At 47.1% G+C, this 18,278-nt stretch overlaps 1 protein-coding gene across 3 annotated transcripts in view; it reads right to left on the bottom strand.

Moving 5' to 3' along the window:
* The window catches only part of fras1 (Fraser extracellular matrix complex subunit 1), a 114,719-nt gene that overhangs the window by 29,636 nt on the left and 66,805 nt on the right, over positions 1-18,278 (bottom strand). For 2 of the 3 annotated variants that reach the window (XM_035379762.1, XM_035379760.1), the window contains exons 21-35: positions 17,062-17,220; positions 15,726-15,872; positions 15,037-15,183; positions 12,879-13,019; positions 12,147-12,287; positions 11,412-11,552; positions 10,296-10,566; positions 9,055-9,139; positions 6,939-7,259; positions 4,605-4,764; positions 4,039-4,217; positions 2,539-2,655; positions 2,305-2,419; positions 1,867-2,004; positions 1,208-1,240 (exon numbers count right to left, since the gene is read on the bottom strand). In XM_035379762.1, coding sequence (XP_035235653.1) covers positions 1,208-1,240; positions 1,867-2,004; positions 2,305-2,419; positions 2,539-2,655; positions 4,039-4,217; positions 4,605-4,764; positions 6,939-7,259; positions 9,055-9,139; positions 10,296-10,566; positions 11,412-11,552; positions 12,147-12,287; positions 12,879-13,019; positions 15,037-15,183; positions 15,726-15,872; positions 17,062-17,220 — 2,295 coding nt within the window. The remainder of the gene's footprint in view (positions 1-1,207; positions 1,241-1,866; positions 2,005-2,304; positions 2,420-2,538; positions 2,656-4,038; positions 4,218-4,604; positions 4,765-6,938; positions 7,260-9,054; positions 9,140-10,295; positions 10,567-11,411; positions 11,553-12,146; positions 12,288-12,878; positions 13,020-15,036; positions 15,184-15,725; positions 15,873-17,061; positions 17,221-18,278) is intronic. The other variant, XM_035379763.1, reaches the window with a different exon arrangement.

Below are 18,278 nucleotides of genomic sequence, written 5' to 3'. Positions count from 1 at the left end.
ATAAGACCAAAAGAATGCCACCCTGTTTCAGACAAATATCGCCTAAAAATGTTAAGAAAGCTAGGCACTCAAATACAGAGGTTTGACGATGAAAAAAAAAAACACTCAAAAGGAGGGAGAAGAGGGAAGAGAGACCTTGACACCCACAAGAGAGGACGCTTCCCACAGAAGAGAGGTATTTCAACACAGCACCATCTTAGCACGCCACAACACTGCATGTCAAGTCCAAAGCCTCGGTGTTCTTCTAAAACGGCATCTATACGCGCGTTACTTAGCAGGCTGTTCCCTGTAAATCATTGATGAACGTTCGCTGGAGGCCAGTGCCGCGAAGTGTTGCCGAAGCCCACTTTAAGTTAGCGTACAGAAGAGGGCCAGACTCCGCCTTAGTTACGCTCAGCAGATGTGGACGATTACAGGGCCTTTGATATTCATCTTAATGCACTCAATGACAAGCGCACCTCGAAACCAGGCTGGGGGTTTGAATCCCAGGTGAGTAACTGCTGGGAGACCTTTGGGTACCTAAATAAATGTCCAACTGCATAAATGGATAACATGTAAAGCAACCCACCCAGGATACACTTATAAATAACTTAGTGGCTAAATATTTCATGCGTTTCTGTGCGCTGGATGTCAAGATGAGACATATACATGCCCCCTGAGGACAACTAAAACAGGAACTTAATAGAGATAGTTGCCCAACCTCTAATTAAATACCACAAGAAGACCAGTGGTGTCAAAGCCCATTATCTGGAAATGATCAAAAGCAGACTGATTTATTCCATAATTCAATGTCAAGTAATTGCTTTCCACAACCGAGCAGACAGAGCCGGAGCAGTCCCCCCCCCCCCCCGGTGTGTCTGCAGATATCCCTGGCAGAGTTTCCGTACGTGTTAAGGTGGCTTTATGAAATATTGCTCCATCCTGCCACTCACAATATGGAGCGTGCTCTCAGGGAGGACAGACGCAGAGGTGGAGGGGAAGGGAAGTCTTGTAGCCGGAGACAGACCCATAAACCACACCGAAGAACATTTGATTGAGTGGAAGGTGAAAGGGAACTTTTGGGGTAGGGGGTGGGGGTGGGATATTGGGGGGGGATGAATTAGTTACCACAGCTAGAAAATAAGTTGGGAAGGGTTTGTGAGGGGAAAAAACAATCGGGGCTGGGAACCAAAAGGGATTTTTGACAATAGCCCCGAAGGCAAAGTACCTGTGAAATAGAAGTTCACCGACTCAGGTAGACCTGGGGGGATAAAACAGTGTTACTGAAGCTCCCAGAGCCTGCACAGAGTGCTGAACTGGGTCTTGCAAACTCAAAACGCTGCAAGAAGCATTCCGACTCTCCTTCCAGTGATGAGATTTGCCGGAAAAAGTCTCTGTGGAGCAGGGGGAAACTGACACATTCATGATTCTTTTTCATTGCATCATATCCACGCAACAGGAATTGCAGGGTAAAATCAATGATGATAGTGTACATTCAATTCTAATGATGTCAAGTTAGCCCCTAGCGAACTCATGAAATGTTCTGTGCACGACTGAACGCATCAGTAACCATCACTGCCTCCATCAGGTTGACTCCATATATAGATCAAGATGTTCCAGCAAACACAAACAAATGAAACAGAATCGAATAACAATGATAAATAAACACCCTGTGCACAATTTCCACTTTCAGTAGGCAAGTGTCAATTAACGCTGAAGAGAAATCTCTGTGCATGACCATATTACTCCGATTAAACAGAGTCACTCCTCAGGTCTGTGCACGATCACATTCTCCAGATTAAACACAGTCACTTCTCGGATCTGTTTCAGGTCCCGTTTCAGGTTTGTGCATGACCGACAGTGCAAAAGCAGTGAGAGCATGCTCACCGGTGAATGAGTACTGATACAGCTCCTGAAGATGAGCCGGGGCCAGGGGCGGCCGGTAGATGATGTTTCTGTTGTTGACGTCCGCTTGGGTGAAGAAGCTCAAAGGAACATAGGGCCTCTCCTGGTGTTCAAGGGCACCTGAGACACACCATAGACAGTCAGCCATTTTAACTCATTCTTAAGCTTTTGCTGTAATACACCAGAAGAAAAACATCACAAGATATAAGTGCAGTAAAAAATATGAATAGCATGGATTGCTCCACTGAGTATTTACAAAACAAAACAAAGGTCTTTGAAGAGTGCCAGGGCTTTATCAGAGAGTTTAGTGATATCAGCTGTTTACACAATGGAGGACCGTTCCTCGTCCCCCATATCTAAGTTTTAAAAAAAGCTCGTTCTTAACTGAAGCATGGAGATGAAAAGAAAGATTTATTTCACCTTGTCCCGGGGCTAAGGGTTTGGTGATGTTGTAGACAAGCTTCTCGCTGGGCGTCTCTGAGTCCATGAAGGAGAGAGCGGAGGGCGTTATCACCGTTATGCTATCTTCCAGAGCCTGCATCGGGGGTAAGACAAACAGCCATCAGCACTGCCGGTAGCCGAGACCCTGCCGCCAAGACCTCGAATTAGGCGGGATCGGTTCCCGCGCGTCCGTTCCCCCGCCTCGTCCCGTACCGTGATCTGGAGGTCGGAATCGGGGGAGAGCTGAGGGAACCCCGGCGTCTGCGGCATGACGCCGATCATGAAGGTCTGGGCGTCGCTGAGCGTGTCCACGGACCCCTCGCTCGACATCTGGGGGGCGGGGAGAAAAGCCAATAATCGGAATTGCGTTCTTCAAATCGATTCAACACGCAGGACGCTGTGGCCTTAATTTTTTATGGCCAAAACAAAAATCCAGCAGATTTTCTGGGAGACTACATAGCGGAAGAGACTACATAGTGGAAGAAATTATTACATTATATATCGATTTCAAGGGAGCAACCAGCCAAATAAACTGTTTAAACTCCTAGGGAAACAAAACAAAAGCCCCTAGGGGTAGGATTAGCCGCCCCAGACAGAGGTTATCGAGCATGTCAAAAACAGAATGCGCCATTGGTGAATCCTGTTACCGCTACACATATCCCTATCCTCCAGCTAATATTTTAGTCCAGGCTTTGACAAATGCTGTTGTGATACATGAACTGTGATACTATACCTATAAATCACTTTTTACCAGCTCATAACATCAAACAGTAAATCACTTCAAACAAAACTGCTATGCAGTGGTGTTAAATATGGACTGACCATTCATCTTATTTTAGCATTGCAACACCTCGCTCAAAGACCCCCACAAAAAAATTCTAATAACATTTATTGAGTCTACCACTAACAAGTTACGAGTTTATATGACAGCTTCGGCAGCACTGTTAAGACACTGAGGTAATGCTTGTGTGCATAATCCAACTAATTTTCACTGCAGTTACATGCATATACCCAGTTCTCTGAGCCAAAAAGCCCAAAGTGAAATTATGCGGTCTATCAAAACTGCAAATGGCTTTAAGCACTGTTTCTTTGGCCGTGACTCATCATTGTTCTGCCAAGAATAATTAGGAATGAGTTAATGATGCATACGATGACACCATTTGTCAAGAAATAAATGGCAGTCCTACTTTGCAGATAATCCAGGGTTTAATTCTACTTCAGCCCATTTGCATAAATGTTGAGCTGCAATTTGGTGTTATAGAAGGCCGAAGAGGGTGATATTTATTAGTCAGTCAGACAGCATTTTCCACTCAATATAACCTTTAACCCTTTGAAGAGCGGGTTTTTGGTGCGTTCTTTTTTCAAAATTCTAAGTCAGTGTCCTAGAACTTAATTTCTTTCAACTACCAGTAGTGATTGTTACATCAGCATTAGAATGTGCAGTTAAGAACATTCTGATCAGATATTTGTGAACCCCCGACCCTACATTCCACCCAAGCCTAAGGTCACTGCAGCCTGAATATGGCCATGCCTTGCTAGGCCCAGATTCCCTTATCTTCCACCTGCCTCCCGTAGCAAACACACATTTGTTTTTGTGAAGAGGCTCGTCAGGGAGGAAGGCTGCGGTTCTGTTTTGAGAGGGGACATTCTGGCCTGCGGTTAGGGACCTGCCGAGTGCCCGGGGAGCATTGAGCATTGAAGCCGTGCGCTCACCTTAAACTGAAAGGTATCGCTGGGCTCCCCCGCACCAGAGTGCCGGTACCAGACGACGCCCTCGTTCACGTCCTGCTGGGTGAAGGAGGAGGTGGGCGTGGCGGCCCGCCCGTCCGGCAGGCGCTGCCACCCGTCCACCGGTCCGTCGGCTGGCATTGGCACCAGGAGCACCACCTCACCTGCGCCGGGCGGACCCAGGTGGGCAGAGAGAAAGGGTGATTACTCCAGCGGGCACCTCCGCCAATCACATTTTCGAAAAATTATCAGAGGATATGAAATGTAGTTGCGATTGCTGGGCATAGCTATACAACACTGAGGGCCTGATTTACCAAGACTTTCAGCATGTGCAAAACCTTTTAGCACATGCAAGACCAATAACATGACTAATGATTGGTCATGGTATTTATTTGGCACCAATCATCGGTTGTGTTATTAGTTTTGTGTGTGCTAAAAGGTTATACACGTGCTAAAGGTCTTAGCAAAGCAGTCTTAGCAAGTGTACTGGTGGACAGGCATACAAATACGATGACTGGCATTGCGTTAGAGGTCACCGATTCAGTGCTTACCATATTTCGGCTGTTCTTTGGATGGGACGATGTTGTAGTGGATCTGAGAGTCGCTGGAGCCTTTGTACTCAGCTTTCAGGTATTTCTTAGTGATTTGGACCATGCCTCCCTCCCTTACCCAGGCCATGGGCCGGGACAGCAAGTGCGGAGAGTTCTCATCCTGTGAAAATAAAGCGAAAGAAACATTAAAGCATGATTGAGATTGCTGCTTCGGGGTGTGTTTTTCCTTGCCGATAAAAAAAGTTCAGTTGGGGCCTCTCATCCATATATTCAAAAGCCAGGCCTGAGAACTCCATGTCAAGTAGTTTTTCTTTTCTTTTTTTTTTTCTTTTTTTCACTGGGACCCTTTGAGGCCTCGTGTGTGGATGGTGAGGCGCGCGGACCTCATGAAAACCATGTCTCAGCAGCACGAGCTGGAATCGGCGAAGGAAGCACAAAGTCAGCACTGCGCCCGGACTTCAAAGCGCCATCGCCGGCTCTGATGAGCTCCAAGGACTCGCAAGGGTACGCACAGAGCGGAAAAAAAAGAAGACGACTCGCTGTGGAAATACCTGCGAAAGAATACCAGTGAATACCTGGTGCTACCGTTGACGTGTGAGGTTTTGAGAGCCTTTGGCTTGCAGTGATGCATATTCTCATCAATCTGCAGTGCAAACAGGCACTGATAATCTCTCCCGGACCTAACAGATATCAGCATGAGAAAGATCCCACAGGCTCCGAAATCTAATTTGTGAGAGCTCAGTAAAAAATAGATAAAACATAAATATAGAAAAATAAAGTAGAGAACAAAGGATGACGAATAAGTAGAACCACAGACCTTTTCTACAGTGGGTTTTTCCACTCCTTCAAAACATCAAAGTCGACGGATAAGTAAACGGGGGACCGAGCCTAGGGGGCCAATCTAAATCTCGACTTAATCATCGCTGCCAGGAAATAATAGAGTCGCTGACTGTCCAAATGCTAAAAAAAAGAAAGAAACGACGCAAAGGCTTCACGTGAACCCTCACCGGGAGCCAGGGTTTACTTTCCGCCCCGCGGAGCGACAATAGACGATAGTTTTCCCGGGGCCAAGAAAGGGGAGCTTTGCTCGCGGGGAAGAAAAAAGGAAATCAATCACCGCGCCGCTATGGCCTCGTTACTGTACGGCCTCGTTCATTAATCCGGCCCGCCGGACCGCCTTTCATCCGGGACGCGGCCTGGCACCGGCACAGAGGCCTCCACGCCGCCGCGGTCGCCAGGTAAGCGCCGCGCGGCTGATCCCGGCGATGAGCGGTGCGAGCCCCCGGGCTTCAAACGCACCGCGCCGTCCCCGTCCCTCCCCCCACCCCCCCCGGAATCCCGCGAGCCTCGGGGGTCGCTCGGCTTTCGCTCCCAGCGCTGGGGCTCAGCCGACGACGCTTAGGAGGGAAGGGACACCGTCCGGATCAAATAACGGACAAAAAATACATTTTAAAAAAACTGCCGTGGAGGATTCGAGCGGAGACGAAATCTCCGACGCGGCTGTCGACCGGAGTTCACGACAACCGGCTTGGAAGGCTGTTTTGTAATTCGACGCGGGTTTGTAGGACGACATGTTCCACAGAATATGTTGTGTGAAGTGCGTGTGTGTGTGTGTGTCATCTGGAACGAAACGGTGTCTGCAGACAGAGAGCACCGCACGGGAATGGATGGCAGGGAACTGGAGAGGACCCAAAAGACCGCCGCTATCTGTCTAGACATCGCCTCCGCGGAGGCAGGCCCTGCCTTGTTCCCCGTCTCCTGGCATTCAGAAAAGGTGATAATTAGGGGAAGGAGCCGGCTTGGCCGACCGCCAACCCTGCGCCGCTCCAGGCGACTGGCTCAGCCTCTCGGCAAGGAGAGCCGGCGGCCAGCTCACCTCCTGTCCTAGCCACGGTTAGCATCTCCATACCATACACCCACATTATCCCCATGGGAAACAGCATTTTTGAAATATGTGAAGCCTTCAGACAGCAGTAAAATGCTGAAGACTACCAGTGATTTTGAAAGAAGCATCTTCACCGATATTCAGAACAAAATACTTTATTCATATATACGGCCTAATTTACTAAAACCTTTAGCATATGCGAAACGTTTTGCACATGAAAAATCAATAACATGACCAATCATCGGTCATGGTATTTATTTTGCCCCAATCATTGGTTATCTGTAATAAAAGGATTTGCATGTGCTAACGGTCTCCAGTAAATCAGGCCCATAATTGTTTCCTTTGATTGGATCCGCAGGATTGCTTTCAAACAGGACTTAAAACAGTTAAAGCATTTAAAATACATATTTGAGCAAGGTCTACACCCCACACCTCCATAGTTCTAGTACCTTCTGGGCCACATGGATGTGGAAGAGAAGATTCTGGTAGCTGTGCCCATCGTTGACCTGCAGCAGGATCTGGTCGTGGGGGCGGTCGGAGCCGTCGTGGACGTACCGCACCTGCTCCTGCGCCAGCTCCTCCAGCTTGAACTGCATCAGCGGCTGGTCGCTACGGAGACGCGTCAACCGGCCGTGCCGGGGCGGGTCCAGCACCATGACCAGCACGTCCTGCGGGTTGTCGTCGTCCTCGATCCTCAGCGTCTCCCCCTTGACGGTCGCCGCCTCCCCTCTGCTAATGAGCATGGGTCGATTGGTGAGGACGTAGGGGGCCTAGGAGGCAGGGGAAGGTCACGTTAGGCTCCGTGCCAACAGGAAAAAAAGCAAGAACTGATCTCCATCTTCCCCTTCATCCGAGAGGCCCCCACCCCCGCTGCCAGCGGATAAATATTTGGGCTCTGTGAAATATGGCCTATCATCTCGCACTGCAAGCCTTATGCGGGCACTGATTTTAAAACAAAGGGGAACGGCTATGGCATGTTTCCATTTGCCTCAGCCATACCTGAACTGCCTCACACCATCCGGGGTTCAGAGAGCCTAGCCAATTATGGAGCGAGGCTAAATTCTGTTCCCACTGAGATCAAAAGCTGCAGCAGACCACCTACCGAGACTGGTATTCTTTCAAGTGGCTACACATTCGCATAAGGCACATTAGCAGACATATTATTCAAGGACGTTTTAGACTTATTAATAAGACTCATTTTCCCACTGCAAATACACAATGTGGCTATGCACAGTGGGAGACCCAATGACATATCTTCCTTTTCACAATTCTGCTTGTACAGTAGAATTTGCAGAAAATTAAGACCGAGTGGCTAGGTTTAAGCCCTTTCTTCTGGTTCCAGGCAACAAAACCCAAGCACCAAAATCCCTCACATTGTGGAAGAATCGACCAAACTGGTAGAAGAACTGACCAAACTGGACGAACCGACCAGACAGATGCCGAACGGCCTTTAGTCTTGAGAGCCCCCGAGCCTCTCGGATCTTGGCAGGCTCAAGCAGCGGTTAGCCACCGCCCGCAGCCGCCTAGTTGTAGCTGACAGTCTATGCCGCCAGCGTAGTGAGTTTTGGAAAACAAAGAGAAGTTCTCCCTGTCTGCTACGTGCCACAAATCGAACACTGTTCTGCAAGGCCCCGGGCGTCGACAGGCTCTTAAAGGTCCACGCTTCTCCCTTCCTGTTTATGGACTACCCGGGAGGTTCATATTTTTAGCCGGCTGCCGTCACGTAGGCGCTGGTTGGTTCTACTATGTTTGTGAGGACGGAAAAAAGTTTTTGTTTGGTGCCCTTTTTCATTTTGAGTTTCGGATTTGAGGACACAGCATCAAAACATTATTACAAAACGGAGCCTTCCCTACGGCAAAGGTGCTCTGAACAATATTGGCACTGACTAATCTCCATCCCTAGAAAAAGAAATAAATCACAGAAGAATTCAGTTATTTCCTTTTGGAAATATATACCCCAAAATATGCTTGAATCTAGAGATATGACATTGATTTCATGGCTAAGTTAAAAGTTGTGTTCTCTAACTAGATAGTGTTTAAGGCTCAGTATTATTAACAAAAGACACGTCACTCTGGAATACTAGGACTTTGTTCAGTCCTCAGAGACAAAAAATTCTCTTCTGATAAAGCACCTTGCATTTCACAATGCAAGCTAAACACCTGAGGTCAGAGACAAAGCCACATCCTTTGAGACTGCAGATGCTACCAGGGAAATTTTCAGCTGCATAACAAAGAACACAGAGCAGCACTCCATTTGTATGTCACTGGGATAATTCTCAGTTCCAAAATTCCAAGATTGCTTTGCCGTGTCAAATAAGGAAGCCTTTGAATCCGTGGCTTGCCTCTCTGAATTCGTGTTGAGGATTCTTCCCACAATCCCCGGCGTGGCTGAGGATGTGTGGCGATACGGGCCGAGAGAAGAGACTGCGGAGCGTGTCTACCCAGAATGCTTCGCTCTGTCACCGTCTGGAGCAGAGCGGATCGGGGGTAGTGGCCGTTAGCTACCGGGCCTCGTATCTGGGGGCTGGTCCAGGGGCAAGGGCGCGGGCTGGGGGACCCCCTTACCTGCAGGGACACGGCCTGGACGTTAACAGCCTCCGGCTGGGAGAAGAGCTGCTGATCGCTGACCCGCAGGGTGAAACGCCCGGTCCTGCAACAAAAAGCAGAGCGAGCCGCTAATTAGCCTCAAATTAATGAGGTGGGGGAAGAGAAGAGAACAGGACACAGAGAGAGAGAAAGAGATAGAGTGAGAGAGAGGGAGGGGGAGAGGGGACAGAGAGAGGAAGAAAGAGATAGAACGTAGACAAGAGACTGCAACAGAAAGGCAGCTATAAACATCAAAAGAGAGCGAATGAGTAACGGAGAAGTCAAGGAGAGAAGATACAGACTAACATAAAGAAAGACACAAAGAAAGAGAGAGAGGCACGGTAAGAAACTTCTAGAGTGACCAAACTGATACAGTAGGTGACTCGGGCAATAGAGAGAGCGGGAGGGAGGGAAAGAAATTGAGACAGAGAGAATGAAAGAGCAGAGGACGGGGGGGGGGGGGGGGGGAACAGACGAGGTTCCAGCATGCGACTGGATCTGCGACTCGCCCTGCGGGGAACACAAAGCGCTTCAGTGCGGGAGGCCGTGAAGAGTCACTCGGGGGGTCTGATTGGATGAACCCTCCGTGAGGTCATTATGAACCCTCTGTGAGGTCATTACATTTAATTACCTCTGTGGAGCCGCTGGAGCGTTTGACAGGGGATTGGCTCACCCCCTCCAGCCCCCCTCTCCGCATCCCCCCCCCACACTAGCATCAAAGAAATGATTTTGACTCCGCAGTCCCTCCACAACTCACACCAGTGAGGGGATGAAATCACATTTTGCTTCAGTTGACCCAACACACCTGAATGTCATACAAAGGTGTGGTTACATTAAAAGGATGCTAAGTTTTTCCTGAAATATCTTTCTTAAAAATCGCCTGATTTCTCCATACTGCTGCAGAAATATAAGAAATATAATATCAAATGAATGAATTATCAATGAATTTTGATAATTTTTTATTATGTGTGAAAGTGGAGAACGGGTGATCTACGCAGACCCCTCCCACAAATTTTGGACACACGACATGATCCGCGATCGATATCTGACCGCACCGGCGACTCTGACCGAAAGGCAATTGCACCTGACGTGGATGTGCAGTGACCGTCACCGGGAGATGACAAACAGAGATTTCCACAAGAGAAATCGTCTCGGAATTAGAAGAGGCGGCGCCCGGGGGAGGCGGGGAGGCCGGATTAGCCGCGTGTCACCGCTCTCACTTTGATTTCTCCTTGGCGTGGGCGAAGCGGATGGCTCCGCCCCGCAGCTCGGCGAAGGTGAAGGTGTCCTCTTTGCTCAGGCCCGCCTCTCTCCCGTTGGCCAGGCGAAGCAGCCTGCCGTTGCTGGGGGGCTGGACCAGCTGGAAGACCAGGTCCTCCGCGGAGCCGTCCGGGTCCTGGGCCGTCATGAAGGACAGGTCCAGAGGCCTGGTCCCGCCCACCTTCACCAGCAGGGAGCTGTTCACGTGCAAGGAAGGGGCGTGGCTGTTCGCTAAAGGGATGCAGAGGGATGCAGGGTAAATTCAAATTCAGTTTTTTAAGACAAACTTTTTTTTTCAAACCAAGCAATTTACCCACTACAGCTCCTATGAACAAGGGGTTTTCAATACATACAGTGCCCTCCATAATGTTTGGGACAAATACTTTTTTTTCTCTCAATTTGGCTCTGTACTACATAATTTTAGATGTGCAATCAAACAATTGGTTAAAGTGCAGATTCTTATCTTTTAATAAATGGTGTTTTTACACATTTTTGTTTCACCATGTGGAAATTACAAGACTTTTTATACATAGCCCCCCCCCCCCACCCCCCCATTTCAGGGCACAATAACAAAACAACAAAAAAAAGTGTCACTGTCCCAATACTTTTGCATTTAACTGTATATACACACTCTCAGAAGAAAGGGTTCCAAAAGGCTCCTCTGTGTCTCCATAAAGGAACCCTGTCTAGGTCAAGCGTTCTTTGTCAGGCAACATGGACCAATCTGGAAGTTTTCACACTTTTCACAACCCACCATAGTGGGTTTCATAAAGAACGGGAGACAAAAGAATCAAATAACTTTTTCTGAGAGTGTAAACGTGTTTTCATGAAGAACAGTATTAGGTTTCCTACTTTGGGGATCAGATCTCAGTAATAAATATACTTCATATCCCTGTCTCAAGAGCAGTGCCTCCCATAGACTTTCAATATGTAGGACATCCCCAGGGCACGAATATCTGTAAAATACCTTTACAATGGCCACATGCATGTTTCGAATACCAACTTAATTACTTAATATGGTAAGAGGGAGCAACCTATCAGTTAAAACACCCGAGAGGGGGGCGGTCCTCCAGTACCTTTGCAGGTTCTGGTCCTGGTGTCGGCGTAGAAACCGTGGCCGCAGTCGGCTGTGCAGAGCCCGTTCTTCAGGAAGGCGTTCTCACTGCACAGGGTGCAGTCCTGGGCCCCGTCACACTGCACGCAGTGAGCAGGGCATGCTGGGAAAAAAAGACTCAATGCTGAGTGCACAACCTGCGAGGCGGCCATTCCTCCTGTTTGGCAGTTTCGTCTGGTGTTCGCTACAGCCCAAGCATACTAATTGAAAAGGCTTTGGCCTCAGGGTATTGGCTGCATTTTGGAATGTAGGTAAATTGCTCCATTGCAAAAGTGATCAATCAGAGGTTTGATTTTCAAAAAATCCAACAAATTCCCTCTATTCTCTGTGACAAAGCACTCCCCAATTCTACGCTTCTACCTAGGAGACATTTGTCTTTATGCAATAGATTTCACACATGAAATTACACCCATATAATACATCAATCTATCATTTGTGAATGCTAAGTGACTGAACTGTTTTGAAGGCTTTGCACTATTTCAATAAATTACTGTTTGTATTAACAACTGCTTTTTCAGTTGTTTAGATATCTATTAAGTAATTATGTGGTAAACCGTAACAAATACATCTTATTCCCTTTAAATCACTTTAAATCACTAAATACAATCTCTGTGTTTTGCTTTGCGAGTGCACCATGACGCTCCTGCAGTGAATAAATCAATTTGATTGGCTGACAGGCACTAGAGGAACAGCTTACCAGCACACCGCCATGTAGAAGAATCTAGAAAGTGGCGCTGGCCGCATTCCTCGACGCACTGTCCCTGGAGCAGGGCATAGGGTGTCTGGCACTTTCTGCAGCGGCCTGGTCCCTGGCATTGCTCACAGTGGGCATCACAACCTGGGCACAGACAGCACTCAAGGCTCAGAGCCCAGACGATGCAATACGCTACACACTACACGAGTAGTAGCTACACAACCCTTTGAAGAGTAGATTTTTTTGGACTGTAATTTTTTCAAAATTCCATGTCAGTGTTCTACAATTCCACTACTATCAACTACCAGCAATAACATTGTTACATCAGCATTAGAATGTTCTTAATGGAAATTAATCACATATTTTTGAGCTTACATCTTAAAGCAGGGGTGTCCAATGTTATCCGAAAAGGGCTTCCGATTTTTTTAGATTTTTGATTTAGCCCAGCACTAAGACACCTGACTCTACTTATCGATGTCTTGATTGAAGACCATGTTGAGTTAATCAGTTGAATAAGGTGTCATAGTGCTGGGCTAAAAAATAAACCTGCACCCACACCAGCCCTTTTCATTTAAGACTGGACACCACTACCTTAAAGGGTTAAAGGGAGTCTAGGTAACATTTGACCAGGTGGAAAAGGATTCATAAAAGTGTAAAAATACTTTAGATTGGAATCCATTCTTGAATTCAATCAACATTAGCAACGTCAACATCAAGTAAATGTGAGGCACTGACTCAGACAACTGTCTCCATCCTGGAAGGACCCCACGGAGCAGCCATGGACACAGACGCTGTCCTGGAGGACATATCCCTCCATGCACTGCAGGCAGTCAGTGCGCAGCGGACCCCTGCATGCGTTGCAGCTCCAGTCGCACTCTGGGAGAGAAGGGGCGGGAGGAAGTGACACCGTCATGCACAAGAGCACCGCTGGCAGCCTTCTGTAAAGTGTTGTTGTGACAGTTTTCTGTAAAAAGTACTATAGAAATAAAAATGATTTGATCTGATTTGATTCTGTCACAGTGATTCCATGGTCTGTTACCACGGGTGACACAGAGCACCAATGGCTGGCTTCTGTCATAGTCATTCCCTGGTTTGTTGCCGGGGGTGAAGCAGAGCAGAATGGCTGCATTCTGTCGCAGTCATTCGCTGGTCTGTTACTGGGGGAGACGTAGCGCTGTCTGCCCCAGTAACAGAGTAAATAAAATCTAAAATGTCATGCATAAAGTTAACTTATACAGTCTTTATTTAGGACCTACAATTTAGTCAACCAAGGCTACATGAGCCAGTTCCACGTTTTTCATGTCACCGCAACACTAAGCCAATACTTGTCATTCACAGGACGCCTGTCGAATACATGCCAGGCGGATTTGCACGTGTTCAGATCCAAATACATGCCAGGCGGCTTTGCATGTGTTCCGCTCCAAATGCAGGCCGACCCCGGCGACTAGATTTTAGCGCCTAGCGACAGCCACCCCTAATGCTTCCAGTGTCTTAACTGTAACATTCTATCACCTGCTCCAGACACAACACCCACCCGGCAGCACAAACCAGCTCGCGCTGCCAATGTGTTCCCCTGCGTCTCCTCCCGCAGGTGGCTCAAACAGCAGCATTCATTCGCCAGGAAAGCCTCCCACCGAAAAGCCTTGGCAAGCCGGGCTCAGCCTTGGCAAACTCTCCCCGGAAACGAAACTTCTCCTCCCACCCTCCACACTTCTTTTTCTTTTTTTTTTCATCTCGAAACGGAGGTTCTGTGTATTCGATTTCCCCGTCTCCGCGGCGCGGCGCGCCGCCCGAGCCGACCGGATCTCATTAAGTCGGCTTCTCCGGAGGAAATGCGGAGCCAGGAGAAAGAAAATAGCTGTTCTTTTTGAGTCGCGGTTTACTTTCCCATAAATAAGAGGACTGTCAATCTTCTGTGCGGAATGAGAAAAAGTTCCTACATCGACTGAGAAGGATACTGTAGAATATATGCACTCAAAGTTTCAACTGTGAAAGATGAAAACGAAATAAGAAGGATGGCTGACTACACCAATCCCATTTTAAAAACGAATGTCAGCGTCGCCATGAGTGGTTTTCTACAAAAAACAACTGTCGCTCATCTAGCCAGTAATATGTAACGTGCGTGAGACTGAAGCTTGATGTATTTCCAGTTGCAGGGAAAAAAATACTTTCAAATTAATGTTACACACTGTTTGCTTTGTCATTTTAAGCATACTACACGCATAACGAGTCAACAGTCCATACCAGAAGTCCGCAACTTTTTGTTACCACCCAGTAAACATTTTGCCAGGGTACCAGCTTCCCAGACTTACGGTAGTGCCTTTAGAGTAATAATGCTGAATTAATTCCATCTTTCCAAGAATTTCTACTGTGAGGTGTCTCCAGAAGCACATACAATCTTGCACATAAAATACAGCATAATCACAATATAATATATAATGATGAAAAAAATGCATTTGTAAGAAAAATAATGAAAACATAAAAAGTAATGGCAGTAATATTTCTGGCATCCAGACAATTTGCTCTTCAGCAGTGTGTCTTGTAATGAATACAGAGAAAACTAATTTAAGTTATTTTAAAAAAACTTTTGTACTATTGCATGATGCAGTACTGAGCCAGCCACTTTATATAACTTAATTCCCATTGCACCCGTAGAACAATTACTCATTAGAACATGTTTCAAAGGAAAAATGTGTTTTACCAATACACAAAAACCCATATCTGAAACAGCCAAAGAAACAATAAAAAATATTGAAGTATCAGCACATCTACAGCAAATCTATCACTGTGGAAAGAAAGCCCAATCTTCTATTGAGCGAAGACGCTCTATGGTATCCGGGTAGATCTGATTCCAGTAAGAAAGAGTGTGAAATGGCCTCCAGGGGATCGTTACCTCTGCACGCGCGGGTGGTGACGTTGAGGTAGTACTGGTGGGCGCAGGTCTCGTACTGGCACTCGCCGAAGAGCAGAACCTTAGCGGGGTCGCGGCAGGACGCGCACACCCCCGCCGTGTCGCACGTCAGACACTGGCCGTCGCAGGCTGTAAATCAGACGCACGCATTTACACAGGGAGAAAAAAACAGACACGCACACACACCCAAACACACACGCATGCACAGACACACAAACAGAAACACACACACACGCGCACACACAGACACACACGTGTGCACATACTCAGACACACCCACACAAGAACACACAAAAACACACGCACATGCTCACACGTACACACACACACACGCACACACACGTACGCACACACACGTACACACACACACAAACACAATCCACGCGGAGACACACACAGGAGCACGCATGCACACACACACACGCACACACACACACACACACACACACGTACACACACACAAACACAATCCATTTTACCCTTCACTCTACAATTCCAAGCATGAGTTTGGAACTGAGCTATCATCGAATGCTAATATCACATAAAGCACAATGAATACTCAGCGAATCCTCTGAAAGCTATCAGTGTCCTTGAGTTAAGTCTCTTGCTGAAAGCAGAAGTAAAACCCCATTGTGCGACGTGTGTGAGAAACAGGTCCAGGCAGCACCCACCCTGACACACGCGGCCTCCGTCGGCGTAGTATCCTTGCTGGCATCGCGGGACGCACAGGCCGGAGGGGGACAGGACCGAGGGGGCGGGGCAAGAGGTGCAGGACAGAGGCCCCTCCCCTCTGCAGCTCTCACAGGACGGGTGGCACTCTTGAGGAAAGTTTAAAGTGAAAACAGAATGCACTTACTGTGACCCCCTTACAGTGACTCACTTCAAAAAGCCATTTAAAATGTGCCAAAAAACAGAAATATGAAGCGAATATGAGCATCAGTCATATTTCATGGAGGTCCATTTGCCCTCTCAGGTCAATTGCTTCCATTATATTTTTGGAGAATAGGTAAACCTTTTTGGATCTCCAGAGTGCCACAGAATTTATATCAGACGTCTGGCGTGGCCACTTCCTGAAAACACCTTTCCAATGCCCCCTTCCAAAGCAAAGATCCGCAAAGCACAGTGAACTAGAGAATGGGGGTCTTTGTGGAAACCTGGTTCACCTCAAAGCACTTACACAAAAAAACACAGTTCCAGTGAAAACCGATAGACTGAGCAAGATCGTATGAAAACCTCTAATGTGATTCCACATTAAGTTTAATTTAAACCTGATCTGATTTCCTCGGCATATCTAGTTCTGCAAAATGCATGTTAAGTATGCACACATCTTGTTAACACATGCTCCTGATAACAATCTCATTTTCACCATATAATGAAACACTACGGTATAACAGTCAGCGTTAGCCCTATAGAATGCATTTAATTAAACAAGCAATACATTTCAATGGCTAATGAAGAGAAGTGCCTCCATTTTAATTTAATTGAGAAGGTTACCAGACCAGACCAAAACTAATTCCGTCAGACAATGAAAACAACAGACGGTTCAATAAAGAATATATGTGATGCCCCACAGAAAACTGGTTTAATACAAAGCAAGGCATTGTGGGTAAATATTGAACGTTGAAGTAGAACACATGCATCCTTTGGCGTGAAAGTTGTTCTAGACTGATGAAAAAACATAACTGCAGGACAGAGATCAATAATCAAAACATAATGGATACTACACAAAAATATTCAACAAAAAATTCAGAAATACACATATATGAGCAATACAAACTAAATTGGGCGGTATGGGTTATCAAATTGAGGGTTATATAGTAACAGATGGATATTGAGGGGTTATCCACTACAGACTGGCAGATTTGACAGGCTCATGCACAGCAGTGATAATTCAACTCTGACAGAGTACATACATATGAGTCCAACAGGGGCCGTATGTACTCTGTAAGGACTGATTTAACACTGGACATTTTAGTGCGTAATGGTGCAGTAAGGGACGACACTCACTGCGGCAGGCTCCCTGCTGACTGTAGGACCCAGCCGGACAGTAAGCGACACAGCGATCGTCCAGGAGCAGGCTCCTCTGGCTCTTACACCACAGGCACACGCTCCTGTCGGCCTGCAGGTCAACCTGGGCCACGCAGCGCTGGCAGTCTCCATGGCAATCTGAAAGAGCGGGAGGGAGAGAGAAAGAGGGAGAGCAAGAGAAAGAAAGGGAGAGAGAGAGAGAGGCAGAAAGAGATAGAAAAAGAGAGAGGCAGAAAGAGACAGAGGTAGACACCAGGGGGAGAGGAAATGAGAGAGAGAGAGAAGGAAGAGGTGAAAGAAAGACAGAGTCAGAGAGAGGGAGAGGAAAAGGGAGAGAGAGAGAAGGAAGAGGAGAAAGAAAGACGGACAGAGTCAGAGCGAGGGAGAGATAGACAAATGGAGAGAGAGAAAGAGAGAAAGAGGAAGAGAGAGAAAGACAAACAGAATCAGAGAGAAAGGGGCGAGAGAGAGAGATAAAGAGAGAAAGATAGTGAGAAAGAATGAGAGTGTGAGTGTGAATAAGTGGAGCAATGGGAGTAATCAGTTCAGGGCTTGTTGTTACCCCCATTAGGGCCGCCCTAACCGGCGTGTGCAGACACCGGCTTAATCTCAGCCTGCCTCCATCAGATCGCACAGAGGATGCGTCTGACTGACCGTGAAGAAACCCTGACTCCGAGGCGTGAAGATACGCATCTGCAGACAGCGACAAGCGACACGAGAATAACAAACAACGCCTGGCCTGAATGGGGGTGGCCAAGCATGCCCTCAAACAAATTCTAACCTTTATTAAGTTTGCACGCGAAATCTGTGCCAACACACAAAGTTCAGTGAAAGAATTACCGTGCGTCCGGGCGTCTTAAGAACAAAAACGCAACACGAAACCAGGCTTTTCAAAAGGAGAAAAAATAATCCTATTCCTGGACCTGTTCCCGATCCACTTAAGTGAGACATTAGGAGGTATTTGGAAACCACATTTAATGAAGTCCTAACTCCCCAAATGTCAAATTACATACCTTCTAATTCCTTAATAGCGCATAAATGAAACCAAAAAGTCAGTGACCAAATCTCATTTTTAGTTGCAAGGTTACGACACGACAACTGTTTTGTGTGCTTCTGTGCATTGTTGAAGAAGTATGCAGAAAAGATTTTCATGAATACCTGCCCAGGTGGGTGCCTGTCTTTGCTGTTAGTGGGGC

Source organism: Anguilla anguilla, chromosome 10 (genome assembly GCF_013347855.1).
Source record: "Anguilla anguilla isolate fAngAng1 chromosome 10, fAngAng1.pri, whole genome shotgun sequence".
In the NCBI taxonomy this organism is placed as follows: Eukaryota; Metazoa; Chordata; class Actinopteri; order Anguilliformes; family Anguillidae; genus Anguilla; species Anguilla anguilla.
Note: the sequence above shows the minus strand (reverse complement) of the source record. Positions and strands in the feature narration are given on the sequence as shown.